This window comes from Numenius arquata, chromosome 11 (assembly GCF_964106895.1).
Source record: "Numenius arquata chromosome 11, bNumArq3.hap1.1, whole genome shotgun sequence".
Taxonomy (NCBI): domain Eukaryota; kingdom Metazoa; phylum Chordata; class Aves; order Charadriiformes; family Scolopacidae; genus Numenius; species Numenius arquata.
Genome location: NC_133586.1, coordinates 23,347,480 through 23,368,126, shown reverse-complemented (window position 1 = coordinate 23,368,126; position 20,647 = coordinate 23,347,480). Strand labels below are relative to the sequence as shown.

General features: G+C 49.4%; 1 protein-coding gene across 1 annotated transcript in view; it reads right to left on the bottom strand.

Annotated features, from left to right (window-relative positions):
- TRIP4 (thyroid hormone receptor interactor 4) overlaps positions 1 to 20,647 on the bottom strand; it is a 33,417-nt gene that overhangs the window by 6,621 nt on the left and 6,149 nt on the right. Inside the window, exons 6-11 of the mRNA XM_074155864.1 lie at positions 18,819 to 18,948; positions 17,793 to 18,008; positions 17,145 to 17,271; positions 16,241 to 16,428; positions 15,045 to 15,169; positions 14,139 to 14,230 (exon numbers count right to left, since the gene is read on the bottom strand). Coding sequence (XP_074011965.1) covers positions 14,139 to 14,230; positions 15,045 to 15,169; positions 16,241 to 16,428; positions 17,145 to 17,271; positions 17,793 to 18,008; positions 18,819 to 18,948 — 878 coding nt within the window. The remainder of the gene's footprint in view (positions 1 to 14,138; positions 14,231 to 15,044; positions 15,170 to 16,240; positions 16,429 to 17,144; positions 17,272 to 17,792; positions 18,009 to 18,818; positions 18,949 to 20,647) is intronic.

The following is a 20,647-nucleotide window of genomic DNA, read 5'->3' as shown; positions in this document are numbered from 1 at the left end:
AATGTGAATATTCCCGGCCAATGCCTGGTGAGTGCAAAATGCTGGTGCTGCGTTATTGCTCTTGGCATCATGCAGGGGACTGGTGGCCCCTCCATAGCCTGAGGACCTGACTTACCCACACGAGCATGGCCTCTGAAGGTCACACCATCAAGCCGTGGGGCATAAGCCACCACCCAGTCGCAGAGATGGTCCATCCCCACTCTACTGAACTCTGCTGTGGTTGAGCCAAGCTGTGCGTCCAGGACCAGTGTGCCACAGAGGTCTTGCTGCCTCGAGTACAGCTGCTTCCCAAATGTCCTCAGCCACCATCTCCTGGACATCACCATGTCACCCTTCACACACCTTACAGGCCCTCACACAGGGACTATCCCTGTAACAGCTACCCTGGCATCAGCAGCGAAAGCAACAACCAGGTTGGTTTCTCCTCTGAGAGCTTTCATCCAAAACCAGGATCAAACCTTCAGTTCCAAAAGCTTCCAACTCAATCCCATCCCACGGCGAAGGCGGATGCCACAGCTGTGACTTGGGTTTACGCTTCCACGGTGCAGCCTTTCATCTTCGCTCCCAGGGTACGCTTCTGTACGTGTGCCAAATCTGTCCATGTCCTGCATTTCAAAAGCCTCCATCCTTCCTCTAGATTCTCACTCCCAGGAGGGAGGGAAAGAGCCCCTCATCAAGCCACTACATTTAAGGGTTCCTATTGTACCTACCCCGGAAACCTCTTATCCCATCCTGGTGAACAACAAAGGCAGAATATTCCTGCCTGCGCGAGCTAAGAGACAGCCGTAACCCTTTCCTCTGCCTAGAGACAAGATGCTCCCAGGCGGAGAAGCTGGGGCTGAGCCAACCTAATGGCTCCACTCTTCCCCCGGTCCCTTCCACAACTCAATTCAGCTCATTCATCCTGCAGAAATTTAGGGAGCTTTCGGGTAAAGTCAGTTTTCTGCCAGGTTAATGGGCTGAGCTGCTCAAAGAAGGGTCCGGTGAAGTGGGTGAATGGCAGGAGTCCGTGGCCGGGGGCTGGTAGGAACTGAGACTCCTCCTGAAGAGCAGCGAGAAGTTAGATGTGCCGGCTGCATCTCTTGATGCAAAGTGAACAGAGAAACAGTCAGATATGCTTTTGCCACACGACATATCACCAGGACCAAGAGCTCAGTGTCTCCCCAGCGCACCTGTAAGTATCTGCCAATATTTAACGTGTTTAGAAACCACTTCCATGGACCTCACTCCTAGAGGTCACTGGAGGTGTTACTGTTTCCTACCCAAAATTGCTTCCTCTTGCTATTCAGTCCCCTAAACAGCGCTTGCTCCCAACGTCACGCATGGTCACCATGAGCAACGTTGCCTGTAGACACCTATGGGCTGTATCTACACTATCTCATCTCATCACCACCAGGATGAGGACAGACAGCATGGCTGGACAGCAGCACTCCTCTGCCTCTACGGCTCTTTCTGCAGCTCAGCTCAGCACTAGGACATCGGTACCTGCCTGCCCCACACCGAAGATGCTTCTCCTATCGACAATCCAGCTGACTTATGCTCTCAGCAGAGACGCTGCCAGCAAGATACCAAACACAGCTGCCTCCGCTACATTTTGCAAAGCTGCCCAAGTACCTAACGAGTAAAAAGCTCATTTCTCAATGTTCCTGCTGTAAGAGGTCAGTTGAGTCACTCTACAATCTGCAACGCACTAAGTTTAGGAGACAGAGAACAAATTTACTCACAACTACTACACCCCACAGACAGCAGCCACTGCCCATCAGTGCTTCAGGAAACCCGAGACTTGTAGTAAAAGCCCAAAAGCCACAGGCCAGAGAGAGAAGACAGACCATATGCCCAGTAAACAGGAACCACAACATCATTTTTTTAAATAAAAGGTCAATTTAGAGGGAAATGACACTCCCTCTCTACAAGAGACCAAGAACCAATCCCAGCCAACAGTCTGACGGGGGATGTTCCTAATTCCAACGGCACTCATCGTTATAATCTTGAGGGTATAAGACAAGTACCAGTATTCCAGGCTTTGACATTGCCTCTAGCAGGAACCAACTCAGCATTTAGGAGAAGGTGGCTAAAAATGCCCTTTACAACAAATAAATGCAGAGACCAAGTTGTCCCTCAAGAAGGAGAAAACCCACCCTCCTCCAATCCTGCAGATGAGCAGGAAAGCTTGAAAGAGAGGGGTTATGCAATGGAACTACAGTGTATAAAAAAAAAAAAAATGATTCAGCCTCCTTTCAGACCTTCTGCCACCTCGTAGCAGGCTTGTGACAAGGCAGTTGGGAGGACGGTGGGTTCTGTGGGCTGCCAACAGCCGGCACAGCTTTACCAACTGCTGCTCCAGCCCACTGCTTCGCACAGTCAAAACCCCCACGTACGCTCTCCATACACCGGCGTCCCCATAGCCACCACCCTCCTCACTCATCCCGTCTCTGCAACTGCACCAGTTGGGTTTCAGCTTGCTGCTAACAGGTTTGTAAGATCCTGGCTGTGAAGAGATTAACTGGTGGGGGGGGGGGGGGGGGGGGGGGAAGAAAAGCAGATCTCAAGGCAGCTTAACACACGCAGAAAGAGCTCGGGGTTAAATGTAGCTTCTGAGTACAAGCTGGAAAAGGGAGCTGAGTGCTGGGCTCTGAAAACCAACCACCAGATTTGTCCTCTCGCTGGAGCCAACGCTTTGAACATACATTAAGTGGCTATCAGATGTCCCCAACAGCCACCCCAATCAAGCTGCAAGCAGGGATAATTGCTAATGAATGTTCCCTACACTTTGTTTTCACCGTCTCCCATCACCAGCTCATCACCACCAGAAATAGCAGCAGAGCTGCCCAGCCTCCCTGCTCCGCAGCCCACAGCAAAAGAGCAAAGGAGGGGACGAGCCAGCTCGGAGACAGCAGAGACACGAAACCACCTTCTCTGACATTTGAGAAAAAAAAAAAATCCTGCTGATTTTTTTTTTTCCCTTCCACCAATCTGTTAAAGTAAATATTTTTTTCCCTGGTTTCGGTAAAGGTTGCAGCAGGATGCGGGGGCTGTGCACGATTGCCCAGCATCGCTGGTAACAACATGGGGTTCAGGACCCTTAGCTCGTCCCTATTCCATCCCAGCAGAGGGAAAAAAAAACAACATGGAGGAGGGCCCTTGATTTCTTCACCCCTCCCCGAGAAGCTGTGTTTGCTGCAATGTGAGTACCATGAACCAAAGGCAGGGGAATCAAAAGAGCTGAAGAAAACCGTGCCGGAGGGGGAGTGCCAAACCATCGCTAACAAGATGTGCTCTGCTCCGGTGCATCCGAGGAAGGAACAAAGGCACCGCGTGCAACGGAGCAGCGGCTCTGCACAGCACAAAGCCGAAACGCTCCCCGGCAGCTTCGTTAGTGACCTTTCAAGAGCATCCTTCGCTCTTATTAAGGTCTCTGGACACAAAAGGAGACAAGCAATGGCAGTGCGGGAAACTGAACGCTGACAGCGGGTGGAAATAGCCTACAGGCTGGCCTACAGAGCCCTGCAATGCAGCCTGAGCTCTCCTCCACTCTTCTTGCCCACCAAGCGTGCGGCTGCCCGGCCCCAGCGCACGTCCCGGTTACCCGGAGCGCAGTGGCGAACTGCACGCTGGAACCTGTAGTTCTTCAGCAGGTCACCACCATCCTCTCCATCTTACAGCTGCTGGGGGTGGCCTTGGGGCACCAGCACAGAACAGCAAGGAGGTGGTTGAGATGTTCTGCAAGGTTAATAACGGAAAGGGTTGAATCATTTTCCTGGCATGCCTGCTGGGTGACCAACAGGGGAAACATAGCTCACTCTGCCAGGCAGCGCTGGGCCAGGACACCAGCTCCAGCCTTCATTTCCCCACTGCTCTCTAAGAGCTTTGAAATAAAAGAGGCAGCCCTGGAAAGCAACGCTGTCTGGAAAGAATAAAACCAAGCGGAGCCCATGTGTTGGCAAGAGAGCTCACCGTAAAATGCATTCAAAGGGGGAAAAAAAAATAATCTTGGCAGAGATGGCGTCCCCTTGGAAAGAGCAGGGCTGCAGTAACCAGCAGTGGCAATAAATCAGCTTTTCCCAGCAGGCAAAAACACGCACCGGGCTCTTCCCCAGGCGCTGTGAGAAGCCCCGTGGCCAAGCGCAAGGGAGAGGAGTGGGATGCGAGGCCTCCCCCAGGAGCCGGGTGCAACTTCCTTCACCCCATTTTCTTGGTGATTTGTGGGAAAGGCGGATCCGCTCTTCTTTCACGCCTCATAAGCTTCATAGCTGTCAGACTAACGTAACAGGTAATTAACTACTAAACAGCCATTTTCTCCTCCTCTCCAGAGGGAAATTGCTCACCATCCAGCTAGAAAATGTTTCTTTAAGAACAAAAAGGTTTGCAAAAGAGGAAAAGAAAGTCAGGAGTTTCTGGCAAGCGATGGGGGCTGCCACAGCCAAAGAGGGGCATTCGCAGCTCCTGCAACATGGACATATGGATGCAGGAGAAATGGAGCCCTCAAAAATGAGAGAGATGATGCTTATCCAGTTGTGGGTGCTGCCGAGCACCACCAGCAATAACCCCAGTTCCTGCCCACAAACACCCCACGGAGCTGCCCGAGTGCAGCTGCAGCCCAAAGCGATGCAGCACTGGAAGCTCAGTTAGCGGTTCTGCAGCCCAGCTGCAGGTTGGAGTTATTAAATATCAGGAGGATATAAAAAATCCCACCCTTCTCGCAGTCGGCAGGACCAGCCTTCGAGAACTGCTGTGCCCAAGCACCATCCATGCTTGTCACTTTTCCAAGGAGAGTGGTGTTGAAGCATCGGTTCCCTGCCTGTTGTTCTAGCAGCGTTGGTCTCCACCACCTCTTTAGAAGGACAGTCACTGGTGGGGATTATCTGGCCAATCTCTCAACCCAGCCTTCACCCTGAAGTGCTCCAGGACACGTTCACCCAAGGGTGACACTCGACTAGCAACTGCAGCCATCGCCTGGGCCACTGTTGCTCTGTATCACCTTCTCCTGACTCAGACCTCCAGTTTGGGAAAGAGCTTGCAGAGCGCCAAGTGCTTCACTGCAAGGTTTGATCTCCCTCATGGCATGGTCTTGCATCACACTTTCAACTTCCAGCATGTTTTCAAGCATCATCTTTCAAGGACCCGTTCCTCTGCCTCAGCACGGGCCAAGCAGCCTTTGGCCCACAAGAAACGTAACATTTTCCTAAACAGAAAGCCCAAAGCAGATCCAACTTTCTAGAAACGCCAAATTTTCTAGCCCGAGGCAGAAACATCCAGCCCTGCAGCCTTGCGAACATGCATCCGAGGAACTCTATGCGCTGCCCTTGGCCACAGAAGATGGCCACATGGATGCAGAGAAGGCACTCCACAGAGGCTGGGTTAGAAAAGGGATACACGCTGACGTTCAATCCAAATCAACGGAAGGGGCAAAAAGGAAAAAAAAGAAAAGCAGGATCACAAAGAAACACAAACAAAAGCCTGGAGCCAAACTTTTGTTTGAAAGCCTGTCAGGTCTAGACTGCAACGTGTGAGGAAGGAACAGCTCGCAACCACAGCTGCTAATGGTTATGGATTTGGCAATCAAAATGTCTTTGTTAAAAAAAAAAAAAAAGTTAACTGCCTTACTATTGAGGTTACAAACCGCAGCCTTGATGCATTGTTGCAGTCAACATCCTCCCTGCTGTTTTTGAGAGCTTACATCTGCTGCTGGCAGATCATGTGCTGGCAGCGGCTCCCTTCGCCAGGATGCGTGAGGCGTTTTGCTTGCCTGCCTTCCTTTCCCCTTCTTCCCACAGCACTGCCTGTCAGCCCTTGCCCGCTCTGCCCCTCGCACGCTGAGCTGGTACGCAACCAGCTCCAGAGGCAGCAGGCTGGGATCGCCGTGGGATCCTTCCCTCAGCCGCTCGAATCCATCCAGTGGGTGTTCTCCACCTCCCAGTCTCCAACCCGGCTCTCGTCGCGTTCCTACACCACAAGCTGTACTTTGATTCAAAGGGCAGGGGAAGCAATTAAAACGTAATAAGTAATAACAGGACTTTGAAATGTAGATTTAATATTCAAACTCGTGCTGGTGCACGCGGATTTGAAAACACTGTGCAGTCTGCCAGGGCTACGGCCTTCAGGGAGACCTGGAGGACCCCGCAGTGCCAGCAAACACGGTGCAGGCTGCACCCCCTCTGCTCTCCCTGAACTGGCGGCGCAGGACCTACAGCCACCAACACCCTGCTGCGGCTCAAATCCCAGCCTGAGAAAACACCCGCCCATGGCAAACCCTACCAGCAGCGCGAAAAGGGCTTGAGATGTTTACAGAGCGCCTGACGACCGGCAGGGGAAACTGGGTGGACTCGGAAAAATATTCCGTAGTGAACTGGGCTCAGCTGAAAGAGCCGTTTTCATCCTCCTGTGCCAAGGGCCGGCAGAAGCAGGGCTGACCTCAGCTGCAATGCAGCCCCTCCACCCGCACAGCCAGACGGGACCTGGCAAGGAGAAGGAAAGAGGGCGATGGGGAGGAGGAGATGATGGGGAACCGGGGCACCTGCTTCTGGCTCAAGCAGCTCAGAGGCCTGCACTCTGCTAGATACAGCCACCCAGCACCCACCAGCTTCATAAAGTCCTTTTCGTAAATCAGAGTTGCTCTACAAAGGGATAAAAGCGGGGCAGCCGAACACAGCAGGTGACAGAGATGGGCTGAACTTTGGGAAACAGAAGCCTAACTTTGGTGAGCACAGCCCTGTGCAGATAAGGGATCCGTGTCCCAGCCCTGCTATACTTGGGCAGTCACCACTCCCCGGGCTGACCCTTGCTGCTGCTCCCCGAGGAGGTATGACGCCCACAGCCGCTTCCAGCTATTGACTGAGTCCCACCAACGTGATGGGATTTCTCACAGCCCAACATACGGCAGAACCAGGATACGCATCGGAACGACCAGTCTGTTCAGGGTTATGAAACTGGTGACACACCGAGGGAAGCTGAAGCATGCGGAGTCCTCGGGCACTGGTATATTTACCACAGTGTTATATTCTGTAGCTGCCAGCTCCTCTGTCATTTGGGGTCATCACCTAAAGGGTGGTCATGGCTCAACCTGGTGGAGCTAAAACTGGATGGTGAGAATGTGGGGCACCTGAGCAGCAGCCAGGCCCGAGGTCAATTTTATCTAACCCTTGGTTTCAGCATTAAATAAAAAACAAACACCAGGAAGGCTGGAAGTATCAGTGACCACTTCTGAAAGGAGAAAAAAAAATAATCCCACATCACTGCCTAGTTTGCTGAAATGGTAGCAGAGGCTAAGTCCACAGTCATCATTAATTAAGTCATACGCTTCAGCCTTGGCTTCGTTTTTTCCCTAGGGTCTAGGAAACCAGAGGAGAGGGCAAGCTAGCCTCTATCATTCGATTTCTTTGGCATGTTAATGCATTCCTAAATTAATCATCATCAAGTGACAATCTCTCCTTCATCTTAACAGACCGAGCAGTGGCCTCAGCAAACCTGCTGGCTTATGCAAGGCAGCTGGAGCCTCAGAAGAGTCTCTGATGAAAACCAAAGCACTTCACATAAGGAAAAGCTCCCCCATCTCTTACCGTCTATAATCCAAAGCAGCTGTGTGCCTGCTCCGTGCTGCTCCCATAACCACAAACCAGGGAGGCTTCACGCGGTGAGAAACCGAATAAAGAGATGGCTCACCCTGCAAGCCAGACTAATGCCTAATTCTTCTTGATCTGGAATCGGGCTACACGCAAAAGACAAATTCAGCTTAGAAGAATTCAGGGACCTGCAAAGTTCAAAGGCCTTTCGTGGGCTGCAATCATTAACAGCCACTGAGATCGCTGCAGAAGGAAGGAGATCTGATCCAGCCTCCAAATCCCTGCTCAAAATCATTCGCTGGTAGAGGTGCAGTAACTAAACCTCAGGAATGAGAAGGCAAATATCCCGTTGGTGGGGGGTGAGCGAAGGTGCCAGGGCAGCCACAGCATCGCACAAACAAGCATTTGTCTCGCTCCGAGCCTGCGCTGGGAAACCTTTACTTTGGGGAGAAGGTCCTCGTAAAAAGTCTCTACCTATTTATACTGTTCTTCAAAGTATACATCAGTGTATATGTTCATGTTTCTCCCTCTTGTTAACTTCTTTCTTAGGAAAATATTACCAGCAGGCCATTGTTCCTTTATTTGGAGATAATCTCAACAGGCACCTTCTGGAGTCTAAATATAGACAATTTCTACCCTTCTTCTTCACTCTTATTTGAGAATTTAAAGCGAGTCCTGCACGCTTGTGCCCAAGTCTCATTTTTTTGCGTTATTTTCACTGGGGAGGGAAGAGGAGGGCAAGAATTAAACACAAATTTCCTGAGAGGGAAAGATGGAGCCCATTTAAATGATAGTTGCAATCTCGTGGCCCAAAAATAGCTTAGACGTGTTCCCTCGTGCAGATTTAGGACACTAAGTGATCACCTAGAAATGAAAAATAAACACTTTACTCCCGTCAAACATAATTACCCAATATTTCAACCCGAGGTAATAGCTACATCTAAATATCGGCATGTCTGCACGCTTGCATTCAAATTAAGTCCAAACACACCTATCAACTACTGAAATAGCAGCAGCGGAAATGTTCTTTTTCCAGTTAAAGTAATAGTCTCTGAGATCAAAGTCATTAGCAAAATGAACATGGACTTCAGAGCACATTAAAACGGCATAAATGTAAATAGTTCCCTGCTTGCTTTAGGCTCTTGCCAAGCCCTGCCTGCACCGTCCCATGTTTCCCCAGCGAGCACTGCTGAAGTCACCGACACCTCACGCGGGAAAAGAAAGCAGCTCCTTGCTCTGCTCAAGGTGTTGGTGACGTCAGCCCCGGAGCGAGGAAAAGCTGTCGTCAATGCTCACATCTCAACGGGGCGGCGGGGGGGGGGGGGAAGTTTCCAGGTCACCTTTAGCGACGAAAAGCATAACAAAGGGATCATTCTGGTCTTGACCAAGGCTTTTTGGGTGGCTGCCAGGAAGAGAAGGAAACGAGCCCAGAACGCGCTCCGAGGAGGTGTAAGATGTGCAAAGCTCAACTGGAAATACTGAGGTTTAAGAGCCACGCGGAGGGAGCTCCGGGCACCAGCCAATTCAGCAGGGCTGAATTCAGAAAGCAGCTTTCACTTCAGTCCCCTGCGAACAAAGCAGGGGACACATGGTACCTGGGGTGGGCTTTCCTGCCTGATAATAACTTCTGCTCCTAGAGCAGCTTCGATCCAAAGGTGACAGCTTTGAGCAGTCCTGTTAGGCACATCTGATCTCTGACGGGGAAGCACTGCTTTATTTTCCACATGGGAAAGAGACCCAGAGGAACGGATTTAACTAGTTCATGCAATAAGTAGCACGACCGGGATTAGGACGATGTCATCTGACGCGATGCTGATTTTAATCACAAGGACATCCCTGCTCTGCTATTCCTCTGCTCCCTGCCAGCTACTGCGCACGAGATCCTGTTCTGTTATCACTTCTCGCACGGCCCAGCAGATCTGCAAACCACTTCAACAACCTCGATCGGTGTTCAAATACTGTGCGCAGGGCAGAGCTGCGAGACCGAGCCCTCTGAAGGGGTGACACAAGGCCAGACTTACACGTCTGGTAATAACGCGGATAAATAACCAGTCCCTAATAACAACGCAAGCTCTCGGGGCAGGGACTTGGTCTGAGTCTGCTGGTGCAGCAGCCAGTGAAACAGAGCATCGTTGCTTGATGTTGTTTTTTGAGCACAAGTGTAAAAAAATATATTAAATGAGGATAATGATAGAAAAATACCAGCAGGGTGCCACTAACATTTTCATTAGCAACCTGAGAGAAGATGCAAACAGCAAGGAAATTAAATCTGCAGACGGCACTAAATAGGGGGAGGATGACAGCATCAAAAAGACTGAGAAATAATAGAAAAGTCACAGGAGAGACAGACCAGGAAGAGTCTCCCTTGCCTACGGGAACCAATGGTCTCAACAGAGAGTCAAAACAAACTTCCATGGCTTCTGAAAAAGGCAGGGCCACCATCAAAAGGCAAGAAGCAGGACAGGGAACTATTTCATCTTCAGGTAGTGGGTATAATCTGCAAACGTGGCTTCCCTGCACTTGTGAAATTATTTCTTCCGGAAAATGCAGAAGCTTCAATTGTGAGTTGGTGAGAGGAGAGGTGCGAGTCAAAGCACCGTGCCTGGAAAGAGCTCTGCGGTGGCTCGCTCTCTGAGAGGTTTCTGCTGCTGCATCCCATTACCTTACTTGCTAATATACTGCAGATTGTTAGAAAATATTCAATGTTTTCTGCATGTCGGAAGTGGCGAAAACACGTCATCATCCTTTCCCTCTCCCCCTGAAGCGAGGAGGAGTCTTTGTCCACCAAGAACTGGATGGATGACACTGCTGACAAGTGGCTTTGGTGCCGGTGGCTGACGAACCTGGCTGAATCATCAGCATGAGCAACAGGGATTTCCTACTCCCAGCAAGATCCAGCTCAGATCTGAGCTGGCGCTGCACGCTTTTTCACTCTGTGAGCATTGGCAATTAAATTAATCTCAGCTTTCTTCAGGTGCACTTGCTGCTCATGACATTCCACAAAAACATATATTCCCTCATAAACCAGCTTTAGAAGGATGCTCAGGTCTCTGAATTCAATCTTAGCAGCTTAGGGAAACAAACACTGGGAAACAAATGGCCTGGGAAAACATAAAGTGGGCCTGGGAAACAAATGGCCCACTGCGAAAAGGGCAACAAATTAGGAATTATAAATAGTTTGCAATATGGGAGCAGCAAAAAGCCAGTGAGATATATACCTGCACACGCCACAGCATCGTGGCACTGAGAAGAGAGGTAAATCTCTCGGCAATAGCTCTGGTAACAGCGCTCTTGGAATATACTACTCTTCCCCCAGTGCTTCTACAGCCAAGCAGTGCCAGCGAACTGGGAGGAATTTATAGAGACCAGAGCTAATTGTGAGGCTCCTCTACAGGAAGATTAAAAGCTAGTTACCTACAGCTCAGTTTCCAGAATGGAAACTGTCACAGCCATTTTACCAATGCCTGAAGAACATACCCAGAAAGGAAGAGGGGGAATCGTTAGGGAGAGAAAAGTACTTGTGAAAGACCAGGATATATTTTTCCACCAAGAAGAAGGATGAGATTCTCCACTTAAAACCAAATTGTAAATCAGTAGATGCTACAGGGACAAAAAACACCCAGCACCAGCCACAGTGTCCTTTCCTTTTCTCTCTCCTAAGACTTGGTCCCATACAAGGCCAAACACTCCTGCAGATTTTGGTGTATTCCAGTCCCAAAGCTCCCTCTGCTGCTCATATTCCAACCTCTCCCCATTCCACCCACAACTGAGAAGACACACAACCTCATCAGAAATACTCTCTTCATCTCCAGTTTCCATCTCTCTCTGCTAAAAAACCTCGCAGGGTCTGGGAATGCCAATTTCTGTGAGAAACAGCCCCCAGCTGCTGATGCCTCTCCAGCTCTTCATGGCAAGAAGACATCCATCAGCCTGGTGTGTCCTCCTCTTCCATCCCAAGGAATCAATTTATTCTGTCTCACAAGATGGTCTTGGTTCGCTATCAAGCCCTAGATGGTCTGGTGAGTCCCATAAGATCTAACCTGACTTATACAAGGGACAGTGGAGTGACTGGACATGAAACGGTATCAAGAACAGCCGTGCCGGGCTTGGTACCAACTGCAGGCTTTGTGAGTTAACAAAACACACCCCAAGGAAAGCCACCACTCCAGGTTTTGGGCCTGGAGTCGGCCACAGCATCACAGACACAGACCTCAGGAGGTCTCTCGTCCAACCACCCGATCAAAGCAAGGTCTGAATTCAGGTGAGGTTGCTCCAGGCTCTGTCCTATCAGGTCTTGAAAATCCTCCCGGGTGGAGACCGCACAACCCCCCTGGGCAGTGCCTGCTCCAGTGCTCGGCTGTCCTCATGGGGAAGTTTTTGCTCTTAGGTCACATTGAAACCTTCCCTTTCAATTTATCACCCTTGTCTCTCATCCTCCTGCCACGTAATCAGCAAAGAGTTTGCCTGTCTCTCTATAAGCTCCTTGCAGGAAGTGGAAGGTCTCTTTTCTTTCCCAGCCTCTCCACCGGGCACGTGCTCCAGTCCCCCACCATCTTGGTGGCCTCCCACTGGACTCATTCCAGCTTATGAAGATCTTTTTTTGTGATCACAGTATTCCAGATGTGGTTTAACCAATGCTGAGGCAACGAGGATCACTTCTGGCCACACTGGGCGATCATGCCACCAGCTCCCCTTGCTGCCAGGGCTCCCGTTCTGCTCACTGGCTGCCAAGATCCCCTGTGCCTCCAGCAGAGCCGCTCCCCAGCATCGAAGCAGGGGTGAGTCCACCCCAGCTGCAGGGTTAGGCGTTGGGCCTTCAGGAAGATCATGTCAGCCCTTTCCTCCAGCCTGTTGAGGTTCCTCTGAATGGCAGCCCTGCTGCTGAGCAGTTCAAGGTAAAGTTCAAGGAAGAGAAGTTCAAGGAAAAAGCCCTGAGGAACATCACCTGCAACCAGCCTCCACGGAGATTACAAGGCAACCACCACGGCACTTTGAATCCAAATGACCCAGCCAGTTGTCAGTCCTGGAAGTCCACCTACCCAGACTATAATGACTCACCTTGGATGCACGCATGCTCCAGGAGACCATGCTAAAAGCCTTGACAAATACAAAGTAAAAGATATTCACCACTCTAATTACTGGAGCATAGAAGGTAATCAGCTTAGTCAAGCATGATTTTACCCCTAGGTAAATTCACACTGGCTATTCCCAATGTCCTTCTCCTCCATGTGCCCAAAATTGGCTTCCAAGAGAAATCGCCTTATGAATTTCCCAGAGACCAAAGGGAAGCCAACTGGCCTGAAGTGTCCAGGATCATCCTTACTTCTCTTTTTAAAGATGGATATGATAGTCACCTTTCTACAGTTATCAGGGTCTTCTCCTGATCTCCATAACCTTTCCAACATAAGGGTGGCCTCACAAAGACATCTGCCAACTCTCTCAGCACATTTGGATGCACACCATCAGCACCCATGGACTTGTACGGGTTGAGATTCCTCAAAGGACTCCTGATTCAATCTCCCTTCACTACAGGTAATCCCTCTCCTCCTTGTGCCCTGCCTTTAGGACGAGATCTCTGAGAGATCTTGTTGGGAGAGCCTGAGGCGAAGAAGGCCTCAGTACCTCAACTTTATCTGTGTCCCTAGTCACCAAACCACCTGCCTCATTCCGCAAAAAGCCACTCAAACATCCCCTGACTCCCTTGGGAGTCTTGATCCACTTAATCTCCAGCTGTCCCTCCTTCCCTGTATCTAGGGGCTCGAGGTGTCCTCTCTGCAGGGTCTCTGTGAAGACCCCACAGCTCTCCTGTCTCCCTTCACATCCTCTACCACACAAATCCCTGCAATAACTGCAAAGTCTCTGCTGGCTGTGCTCAGGGAGCTGCTTGCTGCACTCCAAAAGCAGCCAAATAGGTACTTGATCCTTCCTAATCCAGAGTCCTCCCTGAGATGGGAAGATCAACATAGTTATAGCCAGAGGTAGCAAAAGATTGCCACTTGGCTGGGCAAAACTTGGAGCAATTCTTTCTATTAGGACTCCCATGAAGTTTCAGGAGCAATCAGTGCTTTACAAGTTACATGGAGGTAAGATGTAAGCTCCTGAGTTTGCCAAATGAGGATAAAAACAAGAAATGCAACATTAATGCATTGCAGGTTCCTGTCTTCCACAGCCCAGCTCAGCCACAGCATCCTGCTGCACATCCGTCCATGCAGCACGGGAAGCAATAGCCATCACCAGCCCTTGCCGAATGGTCTCTCCAGCCAGCATTGGTTTAATTAAACAGGTGCGAATCCCTATTGAAAAGAGTTCCAGAGTACGTGAGAAACTAGTTTCAACCAAACTGATGATGGAATTAGTCTGTGTTAGTCCACTGCTCCCTTCCACCATTGCTGAAATGCATTTACTTGGTGCATTCTCTTTCTAGCCGTACAAGACCGCGTAGTAGTTGTGTCTTCTCTCATCACAGTCTAAAATCTCCATTCAATGTCTTCTCTAGAACCACTCCATGGAGGCAAGTTGTATTACTTTAAAAGTTTGCTGGCTAATGCAAGTTTGTAAAGGTTAATTTGCTGTACTCACCTGCTCGTTAAATTGCTCTTGCGATAAACAATCAGTGATGTCCACACAGCCTAGGAGGCACCCTGAGGGATAATCGCTTGGAAATTCCACATCTGCATCAAAAGGAACATCTCGTAATCAGCCCCGCATCCCCACACAGAGCTGGGGTCTTGTATCCCTCAGGTGCCTTTCCCTCCCACCATGCACTTCTACTTTTTGAGGCACAAGAAAACACACACCAATTTTAACACCCTGTCATTCTTTTTCCAGCTCAGGATCTTCACTGTGACAGGACTAAGGTTGGGAGAATTAATTATATATACACCTTCTCTGCTTGGCTTCTGAGAGGGGAACATATAATGCAGGAAGAGCCCCTTGCCCTGACAAGGGAGCAGACGATCCTGCTGTATGATATTTAAGCTGGGTGATGAGCAGAAACACCACACAAAGAGCTGTACAGTGTAGCCCCCAGCATCCTCCCACCCACATGAGAGACTAACGTCTTCCCGAGAACCTGCAGCTTTTCAATCCTGATTTCCGCAAGGTCAGAATACGTGAAAAGCCTTTAACACCACTGTAAACAGATTGAAGCACAAGCCACTTCACACACAGGCAAGCACACACTCCATAGCTTGTTGTTTGAGCCGAGAACAAAATGAAGTCCTTTGCCGTCAAAGGCTATCACAGAAGCCAGGTGCAATTTGATGGTGTTTGTGCCTGGAGAACGTGACCAGCTAAAGGATGGAGTTAAAGTCTGCCACCACATCCATTCGGCTGACAAAACGTAGAAAGGATGAAGAGAATTTCAAGAACAGAAGGTTAAGAAGCGAAGCAGTAATAACCACTCAGCAGAGGGGGCTTTCTGACACTGCTCATTACGTGGCTCAATGTACCAAATAATACAAAGATCCAAGGAGAGAAGTTCACCTTTCTGGAGCAGCATTCTGTAGGTGGTCTCCAGTTCAGAGATTTCCTGAGGGGAAGGTCTTTTAGCAGTAGCTGCAATCCATAACCGCCCTCTATGAGATGTGTACCAGGTCCTGCCCTCCACCCTAGAGAATAAAGGAGAACTTAGGACTTAAATTTCAGCAGAAATCACCCACAAGGACAGATTTTTCAATCGAACGTTTTGCTACACAATTCCTGCTGCTAAGCTTTGCCCTCACTATTTAAACTCAAGTGACGTGTCAGCACTACAGACAAAAGCTGAGATGGGCAAGAAATAAAGCCACAAGCAGAGCATGTCCTCGCTGCTTTAGAGCGACAGCAAAAAAGGACATCAGTCCCCTGCAAGTACAGCAGTATGTCAGACACATGTGTAGGACAATCTGCTCGTACAATTCTCTTACAAGCTCAAAACGTTACGCATGGTAAGGACGCAACCTAGGGAGTAATAGCAGACCATGCATCCGTACAAAGTGGTCGTTAGCTGCGGCTCTCAGGCTGTGTTGGAGCGGCTGACAGCAGCCCCAGACCTCCTGGGTGCAGAAGCCAAGGCACATTAAGATTTACAGCATCTTTAGGTCGGGAAGTGAAAAAGCTTTGCTCTCTAAAATGAAAAACTCTGTGAAGGAAAGGGAAAAAAAAAGGCTAAAGAAGATTCTATGTTAGTGGTAGGAAATGTGAATTAACACGCGAGGGATGCTGGGCTGAAGGAGCTTCTCTTTGCAACCCAACTCCTAGCCAAGAGGCAACGGTGGTGGCAAGGGGAGTGTGCGGGTGGTTAGTTATTTTTAACAAAGCCTGGTGCCACTGTTGCCTTCTTTATGATGGACAAAAAGACCAGGAGAACACACTTCACATTTTCATCTTATTTGCCTTTCAAATTCCAGAAAGGTACACTGTGACTACAGTGCAGAAATCTCAGCCTCTCTCTAAATTTACTCACTGTGAAGAAACTTGTACCTTTCAGGTTCGCTACTCTCACGAAAAACGGATTCACCGGCTTCTCAAACCGTCAGCGGATGAGGAAGCATGGCTTCCAAACCTGGAGCTGTCAGTAGCTATCAGTCACTGTACAATGCCAGTGAGTCCACAGAGGTCCTCTGAGGAGCGCAACCTCCTATCTCGCCTACGAGGCAAGAGCTGACTGAGACACACCACAGTTCAGGCCACCCCTGTACCTTTTGATTCCTCTTACGAGCAAGGAAGCCCAAGGCTGGTGCATGCTGAGGCACCAACCATCATCTGAGATCTCCTGCAGCTCTCGATCCTGAATCCGCAGCCTGTTCCGCTCCAAGCCAGGCTCATTTCCAGCGTCCGTGGAATGGATGGCTTTCCTGTGCGGGAGCAAACCAGTTTGGTCCACCCACTTCAGAGTGTTCAAAAGAAATAAGAAAAAGGTTAGCACCTCTCTAGGAAAAACATACATCAAATGCAAATCCTATTAAGGACAGAGATATTACTCTTACTGGGATCACCTTCCCTCCTTGCAAGCTTCCTGCGCTTACATGCGATACTTTGGCAGGAGGAAAAGAGACGTCATGCTCTCCTTTGTGTGTTTTTTCCTTTCCATGCATCACAGCTAAACTATGGATGTAAAGAATAAATCTACCTGCTGGTGTTTCACAGCATTCACAGGAAGACACAATTTTCAAAGCATAGTCACAGCCATCAGCACTCAAATGTGGGAATCATCCAACCTGCAAATGCTTCGCGTGCACTAAGCATGCCACAATTGCAGTGGAATTGGAAGGGAGAGATTATGCCCTTTCGAAATCAGAAATCTGGCAGAAAAGGCTTCATAAATAGAGCTGAAAAAATGACACAACCTTAAGCTGGCTCTCAGAAATTCTTCCTAAAAAGGAGGCAGGAGACTAAAACCCCAATAAACGAAACCTCCCAAGGGCAGGAAAGAGAGCAAGGCATTGGCAAACCTTTTCTGTCCCCAACTCAGATGGCTAATGAGGATGTCTCAGACACAGGGGGGAAAGCGGTACCACAAACATGTTACAATTCACAATTCTTGAGCTCTACTCTCCCAGAGTTAGTCATTACTCTGGTAGAAATCATTCAACGCATACTGACCAAAGGAGCAGGCTGAAGAAGACGGGGATTCACTAAAACACCAGAACTCAAAGCTGCCTTTGCTTCTGGGCTCCCAGCTGGCTGGCTCAGCGTGCCACAATTAATGGCTTCAATGGTTTCATCCAGTCTGCAAGCACAAACAAGAGGCATGAAAATTCCTGCTTCTCCCAGCAATGTCCCCCTTCTTCCTGCAGAAACTCTTCTGACCCAAAGCATTTTTTACCACCTCCCCTCACTAAACGATTTCCTTGCCAGGTCCGATTCCCAGTTTGAACAGTCACTCCTCTCTGCTGCAGAAGCTCAGCCTGGTTTGAATTTGAGATGAATTGGTTCTGGTTGGAGAGGCCTTCTGCAACACCTCTTGCCAGGGCAGCTTTATCTTTAACAGACATGCCGGCTACTGAAACCCCGAGCAAGCCTCGCACGGTTGGGCTTAGGAGGGGGGGGTCTCTGCAGAGCTGTGCTGAAGGAGCCGATATGCTGCAAGCCAAAAAGACCTCTGCTCCCTAGTGTCAGAAGTGCCCTTCAAGGGGTCGGCTTGCTCAGCTTTCCTTACACTTGCTCTTCCAGATTCACCAGACCACCATCCAGAACAATTGTGACCTCCCTGCTCTCGGGGATGCCTTCGTGCTGCCAGTTCTCACTCACTTGCTGTGGTATTCATCCATGCTATTGTCTTCTTCCAGAATCTGCCTGCCAGCGAAGTCGATGGTGATTTTTTTGGCAAGCCGAGAGGCGTGACGCAGCTCACGCAGCTCCTGCTCTCTCTTCTGCAGGGCCTCTCTTTCCTGCTTGGAGAGCCACTGGTTGGAGTCCGTGGCAAAGTAATCTGATTCATCGTCGATGACCTGGGTGCGACGCACGCTGGTGAGAAACAACCACAAGAGTAGAAGATGAGCACAATGGGAGAGTCACACTGCCTGCCCCAAACCTGCCTTTCTACCGGTTCCCTTCTGTTCTCCCTAGAGAGCTGGACTGATAGGGACAGGGACATCTCAGCACAGGAAGGACATGGATCTGTTGGAGCTGGGCCAGAGAAGGCCATGGAGATGCTGCAAGGACTGGAGCCCCTCTGCTGTGAGGACAGGCTGAGAGAGTTGAGGGGGTTCAGCCTAGAGAAGGGAAGGCTCCAGGGAGACCTTAGAGCCCCTTCCAGTCCCTAAAAGGGCTCCAGGAAAGCTGGGGAGGGACTCCTGATCAGGGAGGGGAGCCATAGGAGGAGGGGGAAGGGTTTTAAACTGACAGAGGGGAGATGGAGATGAGATCTCAGGAAGAAATTCTTTGCTGTGAGGGTGGTGAGACCCTGGCCCAGGTTGCCCAGAGAAGCTGTGGCTGCCCCATCTCTGGAGGGGTTCAAGGCCAGGTTGGATGGGGCTTTGAGCAACCTGGTCTGGTGGGAGGTGTCCCTGCCCAGGGCAGGAGGTGGGACTGGATGGGCTTTCAGGTCCCTTCCAACCCAAACCATTCTGTGATTCTATGATTCTATACAAGCAAGGACATCCAAATAGGACCCATTCAAGGGGTTCACTCTTGTTCCACCAAACGCCAAGGTTAAGGAAATCCGTAGCTACAGCCTAGATTTTAGCAGAAACTCTCTAATCCCTCCACTAAAGGCAGCTTAGCTTGTCAGATAATTTATGGTATTTCCCGACAGTCTCCCAGTTAGTATCTTACCTTGTCCTGTCAAATTCCAACAACTTGTCTTTGTGTTTCACAGCCATCTCCAGGCCTGCCTTCAGTCTAGCTTCTTGTCGAGGCAGTAAGTCTTTGCTTATAGCATCCAAATTCCCTGAACTTTCAGCACCTGAGATAGAAAACAAATCACAACTCAATGGTCAGTTGTTTAAAGCCCAGTCTCGGTGGGCCTGGCTGCAGAAATGCCCCCTAAAACAAATGCCATTCAAAGAGCTGAAAGAACTTTGCACCCTTTCAAACCAGGTTCAAGCCCTGATTTCCCCTCTGGTCCCTTTCACAGACTCCCTCCTTCAAAGAGGAGGAAGCATTTAAATACTACAGTGACAATGACTAGATGGTATTTAGAGAGAAGGTCTTTGATTCTCCTTCACCCGTTCCTAACAATTTGGGCAGCGCAAATTCCACCCATCACCAGCCACAGGGGCCTTGAGTCCCCTCCTAAGAGTCAAACTCTCTCCTAAGCGTTGTTACCTCCACAAAGAGACGTGTGGTCAGGACAGATCACCGACAAGTGCCAGGTAAGCACAGAGCAAGCCTTCTGTCTGCTGCTCCGTGAGCCTCTTGCAAACGAAATCCTCCCCCAACACACCTCAGCAGGTTTTTCAGACCAGCTATCGATAGAAATGGAGAAATCTATTCCCAACAACCACCTCTTCTTTCTTACCATTTCTGACAAGGGGCCAAAAACCAAACAAAAAAGCAAAAGGGGAAAAAGAAAATTAAAAAAAAGGTTTTCCACAATGGAAGAAACCGATGTATTTCACAGAAGACCTCACACAGGCTAATGCTTTTATTTCAGGGAAACACAAAGGCCTGTATTTCCCTCTTGTCACCAATGCACATTTTTTCACTCCCCAGACCAATAGTTAACCACGTTTCAGCTTTCACCTGCGCAGATAATGACCAGCCCAAGACCTGGCAGGGGCTGAAGGGAAAACCAACAAAACGGGTAAGAAAAGAGGATCCTGAAATACATCAGGATTTCTGCGGGAAGATTATGAACAGACCGGCTCTGTGATCAGTTGTTACTCTCAAGGACTTACAGGACCTCCTGCCATCTCAGCAGCTCTAAAGAGAAGTTGACACTGAGACCCAGAGTAAATATTTCCCCAGCTCTTCAGCAAAGTGTATTTTTCAACCAAGAACACTGTGACCTTGGCTATATTTCAGGTAAACTCAGACAAACATCCCCATAATGCACAGGTCTTCTCTGGGAGACTGGGTATTATTTCCTCTTGCTTTCCTTGGCTCTGTTCCTATTTTTAGCTCCCAAGATAAGTGTTAGACAAGAAGAGTTGTCAGAAAATATTAACCACCACCTCTCTAGCCCCAGCAAATCAGACAGCAGCAGCATCTTCGCAGTATACACTCCACATGAGACATCCTAATTTTCAAGGACTGCTACAATGATCCAGTTCATGTGATTGACTCAGGAATGCCTAACGAGCAGCCTGGGGGCCTCTGGGTAATGACATTATACGCTGCCATTTGACACTCACAGTTATCATCTCTGTTGAAGGCCACAAATGCTGCTGAGAGGATACGAGGAGCCAGTTTCCCAGCCATCCCTTCAATGCCCACCAGTCTGAAGCAAATAAAGTTCACAAATGGTCCTGGCAATTTGCATCCCAGAGAAACATTCAGGTGTCAGCTCCCAAGAAAGAATTATCTTTAGACTTTGCCAGCAGTTCTTTAAAATTTGGGTGAATGGATCTAGACAACTTACACACCAGGGGGGACATGCACTCATTCCTACACAAATCAAGACAACTGTAGCACAGTGAGGCAGAGGAGGGCTCCTGCTGTTG